General features: G+C 38.8%; 1 protein-coding gene across 5 annotated transcripts in view; it reads right to left on the reverse strand.

Moving 5' to 3' along the window:
• The window catches only part of qkia (QKI, KH domain containing, RNA binding a), a 75,492-nt gene that overhangs the window by 15,095 nt on the left and 40,414 nt on the right, over positions 1-19,983 (reverse strand). For all 5 annotated transcript variants that reach the window (XM_051867238.1, XM_051867236.1, XM_051867242.1 and 2 more), the window contains exons 3-4: positions 17,144-17,260; positions 9,854-9,997 (exon numbers count right to left, since the gene is read on the reverse strand). In XM_051867238.1, the coding sequence (XP_051723198.1) occupies positions 9,854-9,997; positions 17,144-17,260 (261 nt within the window). The remainder of the gene's footprint in view (positions 1-9,853; positions 9,998-17,143; positions 17,261-19,983) is intronic.

A 19,983-nucleotide genomic window follows, 5' to 3' on the forward strand; every position in this document is an offset into this window, starting at 1 on the left:
TGTTACAGGAAGGAGAGCTTGGGGATGGACTCTTTAACTTTTCAAAGTCGCAAGTTGACTTTGGGGTTCTTTCTGGAACAAGTTATGGATGGAACCAATACCCAATTCAGAGTCTTTGTCCAGGGCCATCTTAAGATGTCACCTCAGCAGCCAGCTTAATAAAATGCAGATGCCATCAAACCTACAGACTTATTGCTGAAATAGCATCCTTCACTGTCAAAGGTCTGTCACACTGTATGTAAATGATAACTTGAAAAGGTAAGGGGAAAAAATGGTAAATGAGATGGCAGCATTAGGCTTATTAGGGATGCACCAATTTTAAATAAGCTGATATATATATATATATATATACACACACAAAGTGTTGTTCAAAAAAACATTTCAATTATCAGCATTTCTGCCTTTGCTCTCGCTTTATTCTCTAGGGCCTAACGTTGATATTTTGGGGGTAGGGGGAAGGGTATGGCTAATTTGGGCTGACATAAGTGCAGGCTAAAAGATGGGGTCACGCTAGCTAAAATGGAGTTATTTGGTTCAGCTTATTTGCTTTGATGCAAATAGACTGATCTCTTCCTTTGAATCTACATTTCCTGCTTAACTAAACCTGGGACAACACTGAAAAGTGTAGCACCACTTCTATCTCATCTGAATTATGCTGTTGCACACTGCTATGCAGCACAGTGTACTCTGAAATGTGTAGTTAGCCGATAACTGGAAGGCCCTCAGGGTCACTGTTGGAGCACTTTACAGGGCCACAGCAGTCTGTGAAGAGTGGGCAATTGAAATCCCAGAGAGAACAACAACTTAACGAGACCGCATGTTCACTAGCTGAGATGAGTGGCATTAACCCAAAAGCACAAAATGTTGCCTGTCTTTGTAAATTATGCATCAGTATCATAAAAAGATGCTCTAATAGAACAGTAAAAAAGAAAAAAAAAAGAAAAAAAAAGTTAAATAAAACGCTCCCTACAGCATCAGTTTATCATTTCCACTTCAAAAAAGGCGCTTAACATTAGACCGCAGACAAGAGCATCTAAAATAACGTGATGCGAAATGTGATTTTTAGACAGTAAATAAACACCAGTCTTCTTTCTATGAAACTACTTTCTCATTTGTAGTGACACTTGTTAAGCCAGGAAAATCACTTTAAAGCTGAAAATTAAAAGACAAATCCCACTGCACTGTGTGAAGTGGTTCGCTTCGCACATCGCTGCTTGAATTTGTGCCTTAAAAATGGCAGGTGCTCAGGTGAAAATAGGCACACAGTAAATCCCAGTCTATTCTGGGTCTGCTCTTTCTATTCTGTTCAGAGACTCTGACGAACTGCCAGTCCAATGGAGCGTTTGAAGCTGCTGCCAGCAAAGGACGGATTAGCATACAGACCCCAAGAGAAGCTTTTTCCTGTTGCGGTTCTGGTGGTCAGTAAGCCTGGGGTGCAAACCATGGCTCCAACCAAGAAGACCACGAAAAGTAAAAGAGGACAGCTGCTTTAGGGAAGAAGATAAAGAGGGATAGCATACTATAATGCAGGACATAGCACAGAAGGATAACAATCTCAACCTATTGGGCCTCTAGTTCTGAAACCGTCAACACTACCAGGACAAGCTCGACACCATCAGATGTTGGAAAATAAAAAAAAGTTTGCCAATGCTCCAAGAAATTGGTAAAAATTACATTTAACAGTGTTAAATCAAATTATTAGTGTTTCTAAAGATTACTTTTAAGTGATTGTTAGATGACCCAACTGCAATCTGAATCTGAAAAATAGCTAAATCAGCATACATTAATAAATATCCAATATCAACAGATATATATATATATATATATATATATATATATATATATATATATATATATATATTCAATATTGAGCAATACAATATTGACTAATACAATAAAATTTAAATTTCTAATATCAGATAACAATTACATAAACATATTCAGTGAATCCCTAATTAAGAATTGAATTGTAACCTTCTAAACAACTTCTCTGCATATGCAGAACAAAACACTGTGCTTTAAGTATGTCTACAGTATCAAGTCCCTTGACGCTTTCTTCTGCTTGTAACAACACTTATGCAAGGAGGAGCAATGAGCGCTGATGTCTCTCCAGCTATCTACGAGCCACGTCACAGAGGCAGTGCACAGGGCTTTTACAAGCTCACGGCTGAGGATGTTCCCATTACCCATGATCCTATGCTCTAGACCCTGCAGCTGGGGCTTGAGTCTGATCGGATGCGACACATGCTCTGAAAACAGGGACACAAAGCACTCTCGGACGGGTTGCACTGACCTGCAGGGCAACTTGCATGCATTTCAGGAGGCTGTCGTCACAGGTGGTTGCATTCACTATGATTTTTTTTTCCCTCGTCTTTTGTCCTCCAAGATCTCCAATGATCTCAGCCAGTGAAACTCAAGCCGCATTGAATTTGTCCAGTACAATACAGTTACATTCCAGCCATTTTAAAGATAAATGCAGCTGCATGCTTAAAGAGACAGTTCTCTCTCTCAAAAAAAAAAAAAAAAAAAAAAAAAAAAAAAATAGGACTCCAGTGAAAAAGTCATACAAGTTTGGAACAACATGTAAATGAGGGTATGATCTTTTAGGGTGAATTATCCTTTATAATGCTCAAAACAGAGCCCAAAAAAATAATATGTATATATGCTCACGTGCCCATTTTTTTTTCTGCGTACCCCATACGTAAAAAAAAACTGCAATGTACTGTGTATTCTGACACCTTTCTATCAGAACCAGCCTTAACTTCTTGAGCAATTTAAGCTACAGTAGCCCGTCTGTTGGATCGGACCACACAGGCCAGCCTTCGCTCCCCACGTGCATCAATGAGCCTTGGTCGCCCATGACCCTGTCGCCGGTTCACCACTGTTCCTTCCTTGGACCACTTTGATAGATACTGACCATTGCAGACCGGGAACACCCCGCAAGAGCTACAGTTTTGGAGAAGCTCTGACCCAGTCGTCTAGCCATCACAATTTGGCCGTTGTCAAACTCGCTCAAATCCTTATTCTTTTTTTCTGCTTCTAACACATCAACTTTGAGGACAAAATGTTCACTTGCTTGCCTAATATATTGCACCCACTAACAGGTGCCGTGATGAAAAGATAAGTGCTATCAGTGTTATTCATTTCACCTGTCAGTTGTCAATGTTATGCCTGATGGGTATAATATGGACAGGCATTCTCATACCAAAGCAGCAACTAGATTGCATTTTGTACTGGATTGTTACATGGGTCTGATAGGAGGTGAGAGTGATTATGTATGTTCAAGAAAAGGTGTTTATTGATCACGATGAGCTGGCTGCCCAGAACAGTCTTCATTTCAGGCAGCGTACTACAAGATACACAGCCCGCGAGCTGACGGCAAGAATTTGGCTGACGAGGACGTTACGCCCCACAGACCACGACGCCTGTCGTATATTATACACCATCTGTCTCTCCCTCGCCTTTCCTCTGAGCCTAAGAGTGAGTGAAAGGTCTATAACCAGGTGTATGGTGTGAAATTAACTGCATTCCTGAATTGGGAAAAGATTACAAATGCAAAGCACCCATGACAACTCAGAGAGGCTTGAAACCTCTCCAGATCGGGGACTCATTGTGCTTGGCACAGGCGCTGAATGTGATGGTTATTGGAGTACACGGGATAAAAGATGTGCCAAGAGAGACCGTGTGAGAGAGAGTGGGTGTGTGTGTGTGTGTGTGAGAAAGGAAGAGACAAGAGAAAGGAACAGGGCTCCAGGCTAGAGTGCAAACACTGCTAACCCAGTCACTTTGTTACAGGCAAGGACGAGCCCATTCACAGAGATGCTGGGAGCGTTGTGTAAGCAAAGCTCCCCATTCCTCCTCTTCTCTCTCACCTCCCTCCCCCTTCTTTTGTGGCTTTTAAGATATTGGAAGCATCATGGAGGACACAGGGAGCAGCAAGTTGGTTCTCTAGTCGATTTCTGCCTACAAGCACAAGCGGAGCTGAAACGAAATGCAGAAAAAAGGAAAGCCATAAAAAAGGAAGGAATAAAGGAAAGGGCCAGACTGAAGAACTGAGCTCTGGAGGCATAACTGTTACTACAGATGTCACATTCTAGCAGGAAGTTCCTCCCTCACAAACACTGAACAAAAAAAGATATTACATGTTTCTTATAGCCAGGGGCATCCACAAAAGAAAGTATTCGTAGTACTGTATATAAATAAGGTCTTTGTCCACTGTTATGAATTCAAACCTTTGCTCGCTCCTGTCGACCCAGCACACTAAAATAACCTAGAAAAATATTTTGACATGCCACTTTAATTAGCCGAGGTAAAGGGAATGGACACATAGTGGCCTAGATTCTTAATGAGATGTCATAGGTGTGAGCTTCTATTTCCCATCATTCCCTAGTGCACCAATACCAATTGGGAGCAGACATGCTAAAGAACGTTTCTGTGGATATAGCGCACCGTTCGCAGCGAAGGGGTATTTAGGGTGAATATCTCAGGCTAGCATTTTCCCAGAAGGTCTTTCACTGGGTCTCTGAGAATGTTGAGACACCAGGATTAACACTGACCTCAAATACCAACACAGCTATTGTCAATGAAAATAAGTGACTTTCTGCTGTCTGTTAGACAGATTCTCTCTCTCAAACACACACCTTGAGGGGAAATGAGCAATGTCACCTTGTAGCACAGAATCTCTCATGGCAACTTTGACACATTGCATCTTCTGAAAAATCTAAACACCCATCACAGGCGGCAGCTCTCCTGGGTTTAGCACCCCTAACGAGAAAACCAATTTGTCAGGTTTTTAACACATTTGAGAGGCTAATTACTTTGTAGGAAGGAATCGTACTGTTTTATTCTCTCTGATCATCTCCAAATAGGTTGGAGTATAAACCAGTAAATTCAATTAACAGGGATCTGATACGTAGACGTGTCCCTAGACTTCAGCGCATCTCTGTTTGTGGCGTCTGCTTGTCATCCAATCTGCTGGAAATTAGAGCTGCTTCGTAAGCGCACTTGCTATAATCCGTGCAGCTTTTTCTGTCTTCAAAAACTGGGCCTCGGCTTTGAGAAACTGGGAAAGCAAGCACCCAAGTCTGCAAATTCAGAGACAGACGATTACAGGACAAATGGGCATACAGGATGGAGTGATGTTGCCTAATCTTGTTGGATACAAGTGCATTAAAAGTACACACATGGCTAGATCTACTCATACAATCAACACATATCAAAATGGAAATTAGCAAATGCAGTTTTAGAGATAAGATCACTGATTAGTTTTTAATCAATGCCATTCTCAATCACTAGTGGATTTAGCAAAAACAAGGAGTCTGCACGTTCTAACAGAGAATAATTATATTTAACAGTTCATAATACAGACTTAAGTCATAGTTAATGCATGACCATAAGGATGAGCAAACTATATTTTTTACAATTGATTTTAATTTTTAACTTTTCAAAAATAGTTGGACAGAACAATGTAAAGGAATGAAACATGATTTTAAAGATGCAACTTATCTGAGGGTTTTACCCTACAAACTACAATCAGTGTTTAATCTGTCCATACTCCACACATGAATTGGTCTCCAACTTCCTCTGTTTCTGTTAAGCAGTAGGGTATTAGCATCACAGCTTATAGAGAGCGATTTGTTCCACAATTCTCACAACAAAATAAATTTTAACTGTCATCTTAGAAAGATTCATCAGCCCCCCTATGCCTTGTGCTCAAACTGAGTGAACTGCTTGACTTCTAAAGTTACTGATCATTTGCTGAGCTGTAAATGTACAAAACCGGGTAAAACTTAATTTGATGGTGGGCCAGGATGTGAAGCTCTAAATCTTAAATTTTAACTCAAAAAGATTTAGATTTGTAGACCTGTATTGCTCAGTGTTTTGTAGGTCACAGCTTTATACATCACCGTGTGTGTCAGCACTTTCATGAACAAAGACAGGGTGTCCCTGCAGTGAAGTGGCACACAGAGGACAGGGGTATGGGAAATTGAGAGGGAGAGAAAAACTGTTTGACCAGCATCTGGTAACCCTTTTACACCTAAATGATTCTGATGCTCATGCCGGGAAAGTTTTGCACCTAGATTTGCAAGCATGCCCTGACAGCAATATAGTGTCAGCCCAGATCCGGCCCACATCTTGTCCGCATGTAATCCACATGTATCAGATGTGGACCGGATCTGGGCCACACTATGTTGCTGTCTGGGTGTGCACGTAATAGAGATATTCCAATTCTGACAAAAAATATTAAAAATTAAACACAAATAAATAAATGTTGACGATAGATATTAAAAACAACTACAACAAAAAAGAAATATATTTACTGATGTGGATACCAATATATTGTGCATCCCTATGGATAACATCCATCAATTCACAAATATGATATATAAATAAAATAACTGCAAATGTGAAATATACAGGAATACCAGCACTAGTGTTGCATGATATACTGGTACTAGAAACGTATTGCGATACCCTGCTATTAAAAAAGCTACTATACGAAATTATATTAGTACTTTAAGAATGACAGCATTCTAATAAGATTTGCATTTCTTAATTTGGGTCGATGTGTGACACCAGAAGTCAGGACGTGTGTGCAAAGCACTGCTTCCACTCACTGCAGGGACTAAAATATATCCGTGCAGCACATGACAAAGAAAGAAACAAAGAAACATGCATGCATGCATGAGAAAAAGCACAGGACACTCAAAGCCCACCTGAAAAAGTAAAGCAATGTTAATTTCATTTGTATCTTTCTTATCTTTCTTATTTAGAATCATCTTTGCTTTTCTGTAACCAAGATCAAATTAAATAACTATATTTAATTAAATAACACACACATATACATTATATATATATAAAAACATTAAATTAAGTAAGTGAAATAAGACTTTGGTCATATCACCCACCCCTATCCCAACCTGTTCAGAGATGTGAAAGGATTGTGAATGTTAACATGATTGATAATGTGATTGTTGCAAACATCTCTGTAAGGAAGTTTACTGTGTATGTAATTATTATTATTATTATTATTTTTAAAAAAAGGGAGGGAATGGTCAAAAAGCAGGGCAGGAACACGCTGGTCAAGTAATTTTTAGTTTAATTAATTTCTAATCATAATAGTCATTTACTTTCACTGTTTAAATTTTTGCTGTGGTATCGATTCAGTATCGGTATCGAGTTATTTTAATCGTATCGAAGTCATAATTTTGCTATCGTGACAACACTAACCAGCACTTAGTCAGTGTACGAGGGAAGTAGTTTGGTGGGTATCTGAATGACAGCAGAAAGGCTGTGCGTGATACTATGAGTAAGTGAAAAGACGAGTGAGACCAGAGCGGAAGAACTGTGGGAAGCGATCCACATATAAAAGTGTGGCTCGATCCTTATCTTTTCCCTTCCATTATGTTACTGCCTTAATCCTCTCACTCGCTACTACCTTCATTACCAGCCCACCTTCGACTCAAATCTCTCTCTGTGTGTCTCTCCCTTCCTCTGTCTCTCGCTGGGAGTTGAAAAGTTCACAGGGCCTTTGAGCCGAATCTCTCAATCACCCCCTTCTAACCTTGGCCTCTGAGGCTGTGAGCGCGCATACCCGCCGTTCATGCACTCTCTCAGAGTCTGACGATCATTCAAATGCTGTGTGTGGAACTGATTCCTTGAGCAAGGCTGAAAATTTCAATTTGGTCTCTGCGAGCAGGAACCGTTCGGCTGTGGCAACTCTTCAGGGCCCAAGCCAGGATTACAGATTCATGCGGTAATGTGCTAGCTGCCTCTCAAGTTAGGTAAAAATCAATATCGCAGATGTTTATAAAACAGAGAGCTTCTCTCTGAGAGCTCTGAAATGCTACTGCCCTCCTTTTCTTTGCTCTAACCAATCAAATCCTTTCCAAAATGACAAAACCAAGAGTCGAAAGGGAAACAGACTGTGACCCAGTCTGTTTTATGATGTATTTAATAAGACAATTTCATGCCTCTAAATGAGCCAAAGATATCCTTCATTAAGACTGCATGGGCTGCGATGGACGATTTGTCATTTAATCCAGTTTAGCTTGGCATGATAAAGGGCATTAGAGTCAATCTGCCACACACAGAACCAGCTGAAAAAGCATGTTTAAGAGGAACTTTATCTGTATGGATGGACAGATCAACCAAAAATGAAAATTCTGCAATCATTTACTTAACTTTATTCAATGATCACATTGTCGTAACTATTGCAAGTCACGGTCATAATGCCACCAACTGGCAGCGGGAAGTGTGTGTCACTTATAAAGGCTTTGAAATCATCCTCTTACATTTACGCAAACTGCTTTATACTTGTTGTCAAGAAACGGCTGATTTAAAATTGGAAAAAGTATTCTTGATATCGTAAATAGTGTTACCAAGGTAACACCAAAGTTTAATACTCTTTTTGTGTATTTTTGAGGCTTTTAGCATGCTTAGAATTCATTAAAATTCAGCGCACACATATTCATACAAAAGATGATATTTAGAATAATGGCTCAAATGGACAAAAACATTTGTGTCCACAAAATGAAAGTCAGCGGGGTCCAAAACAAGACTGAACCACATTGATTGTGATTGTGTGGTCAAAAAAAACTTCAATATTTCTTCTCTTGTGTTCCACCGAAAGAAATAATTCATACAGGGTTAGAACAACATGAGGCTGAGCAATGATGACAGCTCTCAGTTTTGGTTATACTATCCCTTTAAACAAATTAAAAGATGAGATACAAATATGTACAGTATGTTGGATCTATGCTATAAAAAAATCTGTTCTGAAAATTTTTATTTTTATTTTTGTATAAAATACCAAGAGTGTTGTGTAACATTGAATGAAATACATGAGTAGAGCAAATACAGGCCTCCAGAGACCCTAAGCATTTTTTGTGTGTGTGTTTATGGCAAAGGAGGGATATACACAGTGAAGATGACTTTGATCTCAGGGGTTCATAGGGTCGGTGCGAAAATTTGGAGAGCATGTAGCCATTTACTCATCTTCCACCCACACACAGTACAGAATGACTCACACACTCTCAGCCGGCCGTGTATGTTTGTTTTCTTTCTGACTAGCGTGTGTGTGTGTACTCATGTGCATGTCTGTGGAAGGTTTAAGGCCTCCCTGCTCAAATGGAACAAAAGAGAATTGAGCATAAAGGAGGGGGGAAAAAAACAATTCCCAAACAAGAGGCAAAATGTGGGATTTCTGGCAAAGAGAGAGATGGGGAAAAAAACCCTGCAAAAAGAAACAGGAGAAAGCAAGTGCCTGAAAGCAGTCAGAGAACACCCAGGACACTGTGTCCCGCTCTGAAATGAAGTGAGAGGCACATGGCTGGGCGGAACGGCTGCTTCTGGCCGCGTTTCAGCAGGTCGAAGCCTTTCCACCATGTTGCCTGATAGAGAACAGGCTCTTGCAGCTGTCCAGCCATTCTGTTCGCTGCAGGCAAAACAGCCTGGAGCCAGAGACCCTGACATAAGCGCCCCCACCCCCTGCAGAAACCGACGGAAGAGCGGAGAATGGAAAGGTGGAATGGGGCGGAAATATGTGGGAAGCAGGTTGCAGAGCGCCATTTGTTCTCTGTTGGGAGCCTGAGATAAAAATATCAAATCTAGCAGAAGACTGAAGCTAGGGGTCAAGGGTGGGATTAAAATCCACCCCATATGCACAAAGGCGTCACACCCAGAAAAGGAAGCAGGATAGAGTGTTTTGCCAAATTCAACACTGTTGCCTTACATCAAATCACAAGCCTTGGGCAAGTCTTGCGGAGATGATCTCAGAGGTCAAAACATTTGTAACATATCACTTTCACTACCACAAGTACATTCAGGAAGTATAAATGTGTTTGCAACTTACTGCAGGCACCAGTAGCTTCTTGACCTCTTCAACAGCTCTTCTCATCTTGATCTCGGCACGTGTCTGTGTGTCCTCCACTGTGATCAGCACATGCAGGTCTTCATTTAGGTGCTCCCAGTTTGGCTTCCCTCTGTTCTGCTCCTCCTGAGAAACATAGACAATGAGAGAGAGAGAGAGAGAGAGAGAGAGAGAGAGAGAGAGAGAGAGAGAGAGAGAGAGAGAGAGAGAGAGAGAGAGAGAGAGAGAGAGAGGTTAGTAGCAGCGACAGGATTTTTTTTTTTTTTTTTAACAGGGCATCAAACTTTGAGTCAGTGAGAGAGTGCGACAGTTTTTTGCCATAGATGACAGCCAGCACTCTGATGCAGACTCACAGTGAGTTAAAGACTGCTGCTCTTCAAACAGCAGCTATTAGCCCAGAACACATTAACACAAGCTGAGAGTAGAATATTTACCACCACATTCACAATTAGTTAGCTGCTGCATATAATCTCACCAGAAAAATGACTGTAAAAATGTAAAAATTCTGGTAGTCTTTCCACAAATTTTTATTATAGTCATGTTGTTCAGAACACACTAAACAAGTTTCAATAAAAGCAAATCAAATAAATAAAGAAATCTCACAAAAAAAAAGGGAAAATGAAAAAAATATTAAAACTTTGCATATTAGCCAAATGCAAATTGACAGGTTAAAAATAAAAGGCTACAGTTTATTTGATCAGTGCAAGTCCAATGCATTCTAACACACTGATCGAAGAGGAAAATATTTCAATTTTAAGCAGAACGGGTAAAGCAACGAGCACAATTCTCCTGGTGATCATTTAAAATGGCCTGCAGTTGGTGTGCATGACCGTTTGATTGGCCTGGGTTAACAGCGGGCCATTATGCTACAGTAGAGATGTCTGAACAGTTGGAGGTGCTAAACTGAAGAAAAAAAAAAAAAGAAAAAAAAGAAAGAAATGAAAAGTTTTTCACTTTTGAGGGTGGGCCTTTTCTAAAGCCAACAATTACCCACCACCCAAGCTTTCAACACCTCTCAAGAGCCTGACAGTTCAGTTCATCCTCACTTGCACTATTTTTGAACCTGCTCAAAAAGATAAGCCCTCTTTGGAGGATTATTGAGGGGAACTGAGTAATATGGGACACCAAGCTCTGGTATACATTTCAATCTTCATCACAAGCAAAGCTACAGTAAGATTCTGTAGGGAGCAATTAATGCTAAAACATTATAAAAGCACATCCACTTCCCATCGCACACCTCTTATGCATGAAACGATCAGTAACACAAAGGCAGGATTCTAAGGGAAGTCGTTTAAAGACCACTTGACCGGCCCTAAACGCCTCTTGTTCACATTGATTACAAGTACATTGTCAGCATCTGTCCCTCCCCCAATGTTTCCAATGATGCTTTCAGATCATTGCTCAGTCAGACACCTCAATTAGCATGCCCGCTTCACAAACGAGCACAGAGTGGTGGATCTCAGTGGGGAGGAGGAGAAAGGTCCACCTGACACATTTACTAATACACCGACTGAGACCCAGTCGAGTGCCTATCACACTGCTTTCCACGCCACTGCCATGGATACGGTTGCTATGACAATAATCAAAGTACAATACACTGTGAATGTGTGCATTAGGACTGTCACAATATCAGATTTTTAACTATAAAATTATTATTGCCAAAAGAATTCACGATAAAGATATTATTGTGATATTTTGAAAGAAAAAAAAAAAAATGCTATCATTTTGTGATGGCAACCAGCATTAAGGTGCAACACCTACTATGCTGGAGTGTCAACCAGATATAACAATTACAATATTATCACACATGTAGTATTACAATAGTATTACAAACAATTTCACTTTTTAAAATATCATAGTAATAGTCAATACCGTGACATAACATAGGGAATCACAAGAATAATGTACAGATTATCCACACTTTTTAATTCAGTTTCATGTCAACTGACCAATCAGAAGCTCTCAAACTGTGCACTGATGATCCCATTCATCCTTTATGAATAGAAACACAGGAAAGGATACTTGGATCTGACAGACGTACCAATTAGCCTTACCTTTTAAAAACAGATAAACTGATTGATAATAATAATTTCTAGCATCAAGTGTTCTAAAATAGAAGCAAATAAAGTGTATATAAGTATACATACAACATACATATGTGTCTAATTTCAATGCTATGGCTTTTGTGTAGATATTTAAAGATGGCCATCTTTAAGCATGACTGTTTGGATATATATAAAATGGTAACACTTTATGGCAACACAAATGGTCAGTCCATTTCTAACATTAAGGTTAATAAATGCTGTAGAAGTATTATTCATTGCTAGATCATGTTCATTTAAACATTTAGGCCTAATAATAAATTAAAATTGAAATCTCAACATTATTCAATGCTCTATGAACTAACATGAGTGATCATGGTAGAATTAATTTATTATTAATATTTATGCATTTAATTAAAAATTGCAGTACATTTTCATGGTCCAGTATAGTTTTATTTATTTACTTATTTTTGTAATGAAGTTCAGCACTATTTTACTTGGGATGTTATGTTTGTTTTCATTCAGTATCCATTTTTTTTTTTTTTTTTTTTAATATCAGCTGATTAAACGGTTATCGGTCAGTGAGGTCTAACCTAGTTATTGTTATTGGTAAATTCCACTATGGGTTGACCTCTAAACTGTACATAGCTCTTTTTCAAAAGCAAAAGTTACTGCATTATTCTCAAGGTGAACACAAAAAGCTTTGAGATCCATGTATGGAGACAGGCCTTCAGCTGAAAGCAGAGCAAAGGCATGGACTGTAAACACACACACACACACACTCACCCACCCCTGCCTATCAAGGAGCAAGGTCATTCCATGTCCTCTAAAGGTGGGTGAGGGGCGGGTAGCGCCGGGCAGGGAGAACAACCTGAAAGCCTCTGAAGAGGGCAAAGATTCTGTTTACCGACATACGAAACCAGCGGAGGGGCGACCCGCATGTGACAGGAGACACATGTGATGACAGACCTATAAAAGTACAAGAATGAATCCAAAAGCAGCTTGTCAGGAGATGTGAGTGGGTTTGTGAACCTTTAGCATGTGCATATGGTCCGAACTGTCACTCTGACTGTATGTGCACCAAAAGCAAAAGAGCAAAATAAACCATGCAAAGTTTTCACCCTGCACCGGTTCGATTCCACTGGCAGTCGGCCTGGCTGGAAATAATCCCAGGACCCTATAAATAATGTTCATATCAACCAGAGCAGACTGAACTCAAGCTACATTCTTGAACAGCTGTGCCGGGTGGAGTAGTTTACAGGCACCTGTTTAACAGGAGTGGAAAACTGACTGGAAAAAAAGCTCAAAATACCAACATGGGCAGGAGAGTGGTTCAAGGAGGCTCTTTTGAATGAACATGAGGAAGATTCTAACATTGTTCACATTCATATTCTTGGCACATACCTTTAGCAAAACAACTAAACTAGCACAAGATATTCCTAAGTGGCGGCTCTTCAGACACTAAAAGAAAATGCCAATAGCAAAGTTTCCATCTGAAATTTTTTTTTTTTTTTTTTGGGCAAAAGTTTTAGATCATCAAATGTTAATTATTAATAAGGTTTCGCAAGTGTTTTCATTTAACTTTATCACATGAATGTCAATGCTTTAACTGTCATCGTCCCAGAAATGCTATTTATTTATTGCCTTTTTGTATCACATTTTTTAATAATTATCATAAATTAGGTAACGTTCGAAAGCTTAAAAACTCAAAATTCATCCTGTGAAAACAGTTTTGAAATCGGACATTGCATTACCATGGAAACAGTACTTTAAATCCTTTAAGTGGGCTCCTCTGACTAGTGGAAGACTCTGACTAGTGGATGTTGTCGTACTAACTACTTTATAGTCAAACATTTTCTAATCTTGAAAAAAAACATATCGTCGGAAAGGTCTGAATCTCAAACTTCCATATTTGGAGTCTGTTTTGTGACAGAAGTGATATTTGGACAAATGTATTAATTTGTTACAGGAGAATGCATCAAAAATATTCAATGGAATGTGGATGACACATGGTACAAAGCCTAAACAAACTTCAATTTTTGTAATATCAACTTTAAATTTGGAACACTACTAGGTTAGATATCAATTTTAGAGTAAAAATTATTTTATAAAATATAAAATTTAGTACAGTACATTTAATTCACAGTAAATTTAAACTTATTTTTTCATACTTTCATTTTTTGAAAATTGCTTTTTAATTGTTGCTTTCACTTCAACAATCTTATGAGTGTCTTCTTTTAAACAGGACCAAAATTAGGTCTATATGCCAAAGCATTCTTGAATTACAATGATTTAAGTTTGGAAAGTGCATTTTCATGTCTATGTTCAAAAGAGGGGGTTACAGTCACAAAACCTCAAAAACTTCTAAAAAGTTGGTAAAAAATGAATTGTTTTTAAATGCAACTTATTGTAAATTCATTCATGCATGTTTAATTTTTTTTTCTCATTTTTTTTTTCATCTCATAATTTAATAAAAATTTCTCCAATCATTTAGTTTGCATAAATCCCACCGATTTCATACAGTTAACTGCAAACTCACATTCAGATCTGCCTCTATCCAATCAACAATCATCGGATAGAATGACCCTACATCTTTTTTTGATAAACCGTTTAACACAGATGCAAGTCACAATATAAAAAAATAAAAAAATAAAAAAAATCTATTACCATTTCCATGACTGTCACAACATTGCAACTTTGAGGAACTTATTTCCTATTATAAATTTGAGCAGTAATGCAGGTGTAAAGAAAAAAAAAATAAAGGAAGGAGACTCAATTTAACCAAGAACAAAGAGTAAAAACTAAAAAGAGCGGAAGGACAGAAGAGGAAAAAAAAGCTTTAGAGAGACTACTGTGTGTCTCTGGAGAGGTTCTGTGATGCTCCGGTGAGGGTGGCCGTCTGTTACATTTGATCTATGCTGAGAGGTTTCTGAGAGTCCTCAATTTGAACAGTGTTTGATCAGAGGACAAGGCTACACAGAGGGACAGGTTATTATCCAGAGTTTGTCTGTCCTGTCCTCACCCATTACATCTGCTTGAGCTTGGCTTCAGTACGCACACACACAACAATGTGAGGACGTAGTGTCTCTTGAGGCTGTGTGAACTGGTGTGTATGCAGTTCTTGAGAGGGTAAATGGGGTTAAACCACCTTTGGGGAGCTGTTAAATAAAATGTCAGTCTAATTTAACAAAGCATTTTCGCCTGAGACTTCAGGTGATCCATGACTTTACCTTTCATAGCAAACATTTAACACATCACTAACAAACAACTCATTTCACCGTCGCATCCCTACAAATGATTTAGAACCAAACCATGTATTATGAGAAAGACTCCCACTGCACCTCGTCTCTAAGTCACTCCTTTCTCTTTCCCTCCATTTCTCTACATCTCCATTGCTCTCTCAGTCCCCAGAGGCAGCAGCACTTAAATTATTTAGAGGACAAAAACACTTTTTCTAATGGACGCTAAATAAACAACCCCCTCAGCCCAGACTCTTCTCCCTCTCAAGTCTCTCTATTTAGATAGGTCTAACCATAATCACAACTGTCAGTTTCGTTGTGTGTGTGTCTCTCGTTCACTACTGAAACGTTAAAGCATAGAATCATACACTGGGCGATAGCTGAAAAATGGTGATGTTAGATCATCCGTTTTCTTTTGTTAAGACACAACAGTATTTTTATCTTCACCATCAAGGTTTATTTGACAAAAATCACTGTTCTAACTATTTGGCCTATAAAACCGCAAATGTTAAAGTCGTGATGAAATGGAAGCAGCGACAAATCTTTTCTTCTGTATTGTGATCTACATCTTAGTGAAATGAATTAGACTTGGTTTTATCCATTGGTTGATGATTGTATGGAGGCAGATCTGAATGAGACCTTGCAGTTTACTGTATGAAGGGGCGGGGTTTAGGCAGACCAAATGATTGGAGGGGATTCACAGGTACCCCAGTCAAGAATCATCAATAGGAAAAGGATCTCTGTGTTGAAGAGTATTATAGCAAGCATAAGATTAGTCATCCAGACAACAATGTGTGTTTTGCATTCAGCAGGGCAATTGAAGACATAACCACAAAATACTATAACAGAGGAAAAAACTTCTTTTGAGGATTAAACCATTTCTGCATCAAGCCCTTCAGTTCACACATATGGCTTCTCCAGAGAGGAGCACAGCTGGGGCCCAGGTGTGTGTGGTAATGCTAATGCACAGTGATGGGGATTTCCTGATAAAATAGCTCCACTGGGATGCTGACAGAGATACGAAGAGAAAGACTAGACCAGACAAATGTTGCTGATTCCTGGCAAAAAGGTCTCTGTGGGTTGTTTAAGACTTTAGAATTAAATCAGCTCAGTTGCTTACTACAGAATCAGCCGTTTCTTCTGATTTTTCAGCATGTAGTGCTGAGCAGATACACGTACAAATGTCATTTCTCCCAACCCTCGAGAAAGTCTCTGCTAGAGCTGACGGGGCAGTACTGTTATGTCTCTGTGCTACATAACTCACACCTGAAGCCATAATTTCCCATCATTCAGGCTTTAGCTCTTCCTCTGCTGATCATACAGTAGGTCTCTTCTGAGACTGTAAGGCAAGATCTGGGTCCTACTTTCTAGTGCGTCTACCATGTGCTTTTGTTCTCTCTGACACCCACACCACCACAGCCAGGCCTGAAATAGAACTGGGCCTCAGCCGGAGTGCTGCAAGCTAACTGAGTGTGCTGAAGAGAGAAAAAAAGACATTGGACAGAACAAATGAGTGAATTGGCTCATTAAGGACAAACTGGTTCCAAATGGCAAACGTCAGCAGAACGCTGTCTGTGAAGGAGGAAGAGGGTTTTGAGGAAGATCCAAATTGTAACTAAGTGGTCACATTTGTCCAAGCTGGTTCGACATGTCCTACTGCTGTGTCAATTTTTGTCATGCTGGTACCCCACTTTTTTATTATGTGGAGCCTTTTTTTTTTTTTTTTTCACAAAATGAACCATGCAGACAATGGCCCAATGGACAGTGCAGATCAGAACAACATGCAACAGACCAATTTAAACATTACTGGTTGCTGCTGTGGGAACTGTGCCATGTTTGAAGCATGGCTCTGTCTGTTTAAATGAGGGCACAGTAGTCTATTTAAATTGGCCCTGTATAAATTAGGTGTTAGTTAACTTTTTACTGTTGTTAATATCAGTAAATGTACATCTGTATCATCTCAAAATCAAATGTTTCTATGTGTATCTCACCTTCTTTCTGTCTCTCATGGAGCTCCTCCCTCTCACCATGATCTTGCAGCCAGTCTCTGCCTCCAGTTGCTTTGCTGTGAGTCCACGAGGGCCAAGTATTCTCCCGACAAAATTATACTGGAAAAACAAGAGTAAGGGAGAGAGATTAGAATGCATTCAGAAACTAAGGACATATTTATTTTTAGAAAACAGGATATTGCATATACACAAATATTGCTGCAAAAGTCACTAAGAAGTTCACACTTGAACTTGAAGAAATAGTTGATCTATAAATAAAGTTATCATTTAATCACCTTTCTGTAGTTTCAAACCTGTATAACTTGAATTGCAACTATTCTATACAATGAAAGTAAATGGTGACAGACTGTCGTTCTGCCTAATGTCTCCTTTTGCCATTCAGGTTAGGAACGACATGATGGTGGATAAATGATGACAATTTTCATTTTTGGGTGAACTATTCATTTAAGATGCATTTGATGAGTTATATATAATATTTTGACTGTGCAGCAGTCCTGACCACACACACAATATTTTTTTTTAAAAATTCTTAAAAAAAACAAAAAAAAAAAAACAATATTTTAATTAGCTGTACAATAAAATCCTCAGAATCCTCCATCTGACACTGTGAGCACAGTGTGTAATTGTGTATTTCAAGAAATAAGTCAAAAAAGGTTCCTCTCTCTCCCACACTAATAATTCAATTAGCTCCAATGTAGCTTTCTGACCAGTAAACGTCGAGACGCTTTCATTTGTGGGGACTTTCAAATTAAATAAATAAAAAAACAACAACAACAACACCACCACCACAAATGACGTGAATACCTCAACTGACCAAGCGGCTAATCACTCTTTCTCCTCTGGCAGCCGCTTATGAGCTATGGCCTCAGCAATTCAGGAAGCCGGATAGAAAAAGGAGAGCTTGAAAACATCTTCAAGCTCATGTTTGCCAAACAGAATGCTAAGAAGCGCTGCAAAGCCTCTTTCTTGCTTTTCCTCCTTCCTGCTCTTCATTTTTTATGTCCTTCATAATTCTTTCTTTTGGTTATCGTGCTCCGAGGCATGGAAAAGGGAAAAGCCGGCTGTACGTAATGTAAATAAGAAATGAAACAACGGGAGAGAATTAAAGTAGGGGAGGGGTCTTATCGTGGCCCTTGTCCCTGACGCTGTGCTTCAGGGCTTTGTCTGAGAGCACGCTTTATTTACCTCCGTAATCCTCCCAGCTTTACAGCGCCTCTCGACAGCATAGCTCCAAATAAAAATAATAAAATAAAATCCACTTTTGCACTCTTTATCTCTATCAGTTCACTTCTCTGGCTCAGGGTAAAGACAGAAAGTCAGTCGTCTTGTAAGTGCTTAATCCTGTCCTGTACGAATACAGGCCACATACACACTGCAGCTTAATTCGATTGTCGCTCCTCTTCTGAGTGCTTAATCCAGTTCTGCACCCACACAGTTTGGTTATTTTAGTTTGAGAATTAAAACAATTTTTTTTAAACTCCTAAATAGTTCAGGTAGTGACAACCCAAATCTGCAGTGTGCAATACAGAACTCTTATACAGAACTTATACAGAAGTTACTCTTTTGGCGTAAGTCAGCTTGAGTAGGCCGTCTGCCGGAAGCTAGTTATTTTAGGTTTATAAAGTTTTAAAACCCATTGCTTCGCTTCAGAAGGCCTTTATTAACCCCCGGAGTCGTATGGATTTCTTCTATGATGGATGGATGCACTTTTTTTTTTTTTTTACTTCAAAATCAGGAGTCCCATTCACTACCATTATAAAACTTGGAAGAGCAACCTGATATTTTTTTTAATATAACTGATTATGCTCGTCTGAAAGAAGATATATTCCTAATAATAACCTAGGATGGCTTGAGGGTGAGTAAATCATGGGATAATTTTCATTTTTTGGTGAACTATCCCTTTAAATGAACAACTTAATTTAAAATTTCTTTATTTCAACTAAATGTACCAATAATTTAAAAAATCTGCAATTTTATAATAGGACTCAATAACGTACTTAAAAACGGGGGTTAGTCACGTGAGCATGAGCCAGAACAATATTATGAATTAAATAAAAACAGATGTTTTAAACATTATATGTACAATATGTGGTAGATCTACACTACTGTTGAAAAGTCTGGGGTCTGTAAGAATTTTTATTGTGAAAGAAAACTTATGCTCACCAAGGCTGCATTTAAAATACAGTAAAGAAATAGTAATATATGATTACAATTTAAAATAGACAGAAGGTTTAATTTTTTTTTTTTTTTTTGAATATCATAAAGGTCTTCACTGTCACTTTTAATCAATTTAATTCTTCCTTGTGCCATGAAAGAATAATTAAAAAAAAAAAAAAAAAAAAAGTACTAATCCCAGACTTTTGAATGGTATCTGCATTATGAGAGGCTTTACATGCATGTGGAGCTTTGAGCAAAAATTAACCTGCTCTGGTCATGTGAACATTTTTAAGTGGCTTATGTAAAGAAAACATTAACAACTAGCCCCCTCAAACTGAACACTACATTTCATTCACAAAAGTAACCCATGGGATTAAATGGGTTTTAAAGAACAAAAATAAACAAAACGGGACAATTTGTCACCAGTCGCTGCTGTTATCTTGGTAATCTAACAGCTAACAGGTTAAACTTTTGCCATGTTTCTTTTTACAAGCCATAGATGCCAAAATGTCAACCATCAGGAGTGACTCCTCCACACCGTACAGGATTCAATACCCACAATTAATCATGGTTGTCACTCCTACAATTTTGCAGTGTGCATTATAAGCCAACAGAAAGAAAACTCAAAAGACAGACTCACGATTAGTCAAACCCAAAGAACAGGC

The sequence above is a fragment of the Ctenopharyngodon idella genome, chromosome 17 (assembly GCF_019924925.1).
Source record: "Ctenopharyngodon idella isolate HZGC_01 chromosome 17, HZGC01, whole genome shotgun sequence".
Taxonomy (NCBI): Eukaryota; Metazoa; Chordata; class Actinopteri; order Cypriniformes; family Xenocyprididae; genus Ctenopharyngodon; species Ctenopharyngodon idella.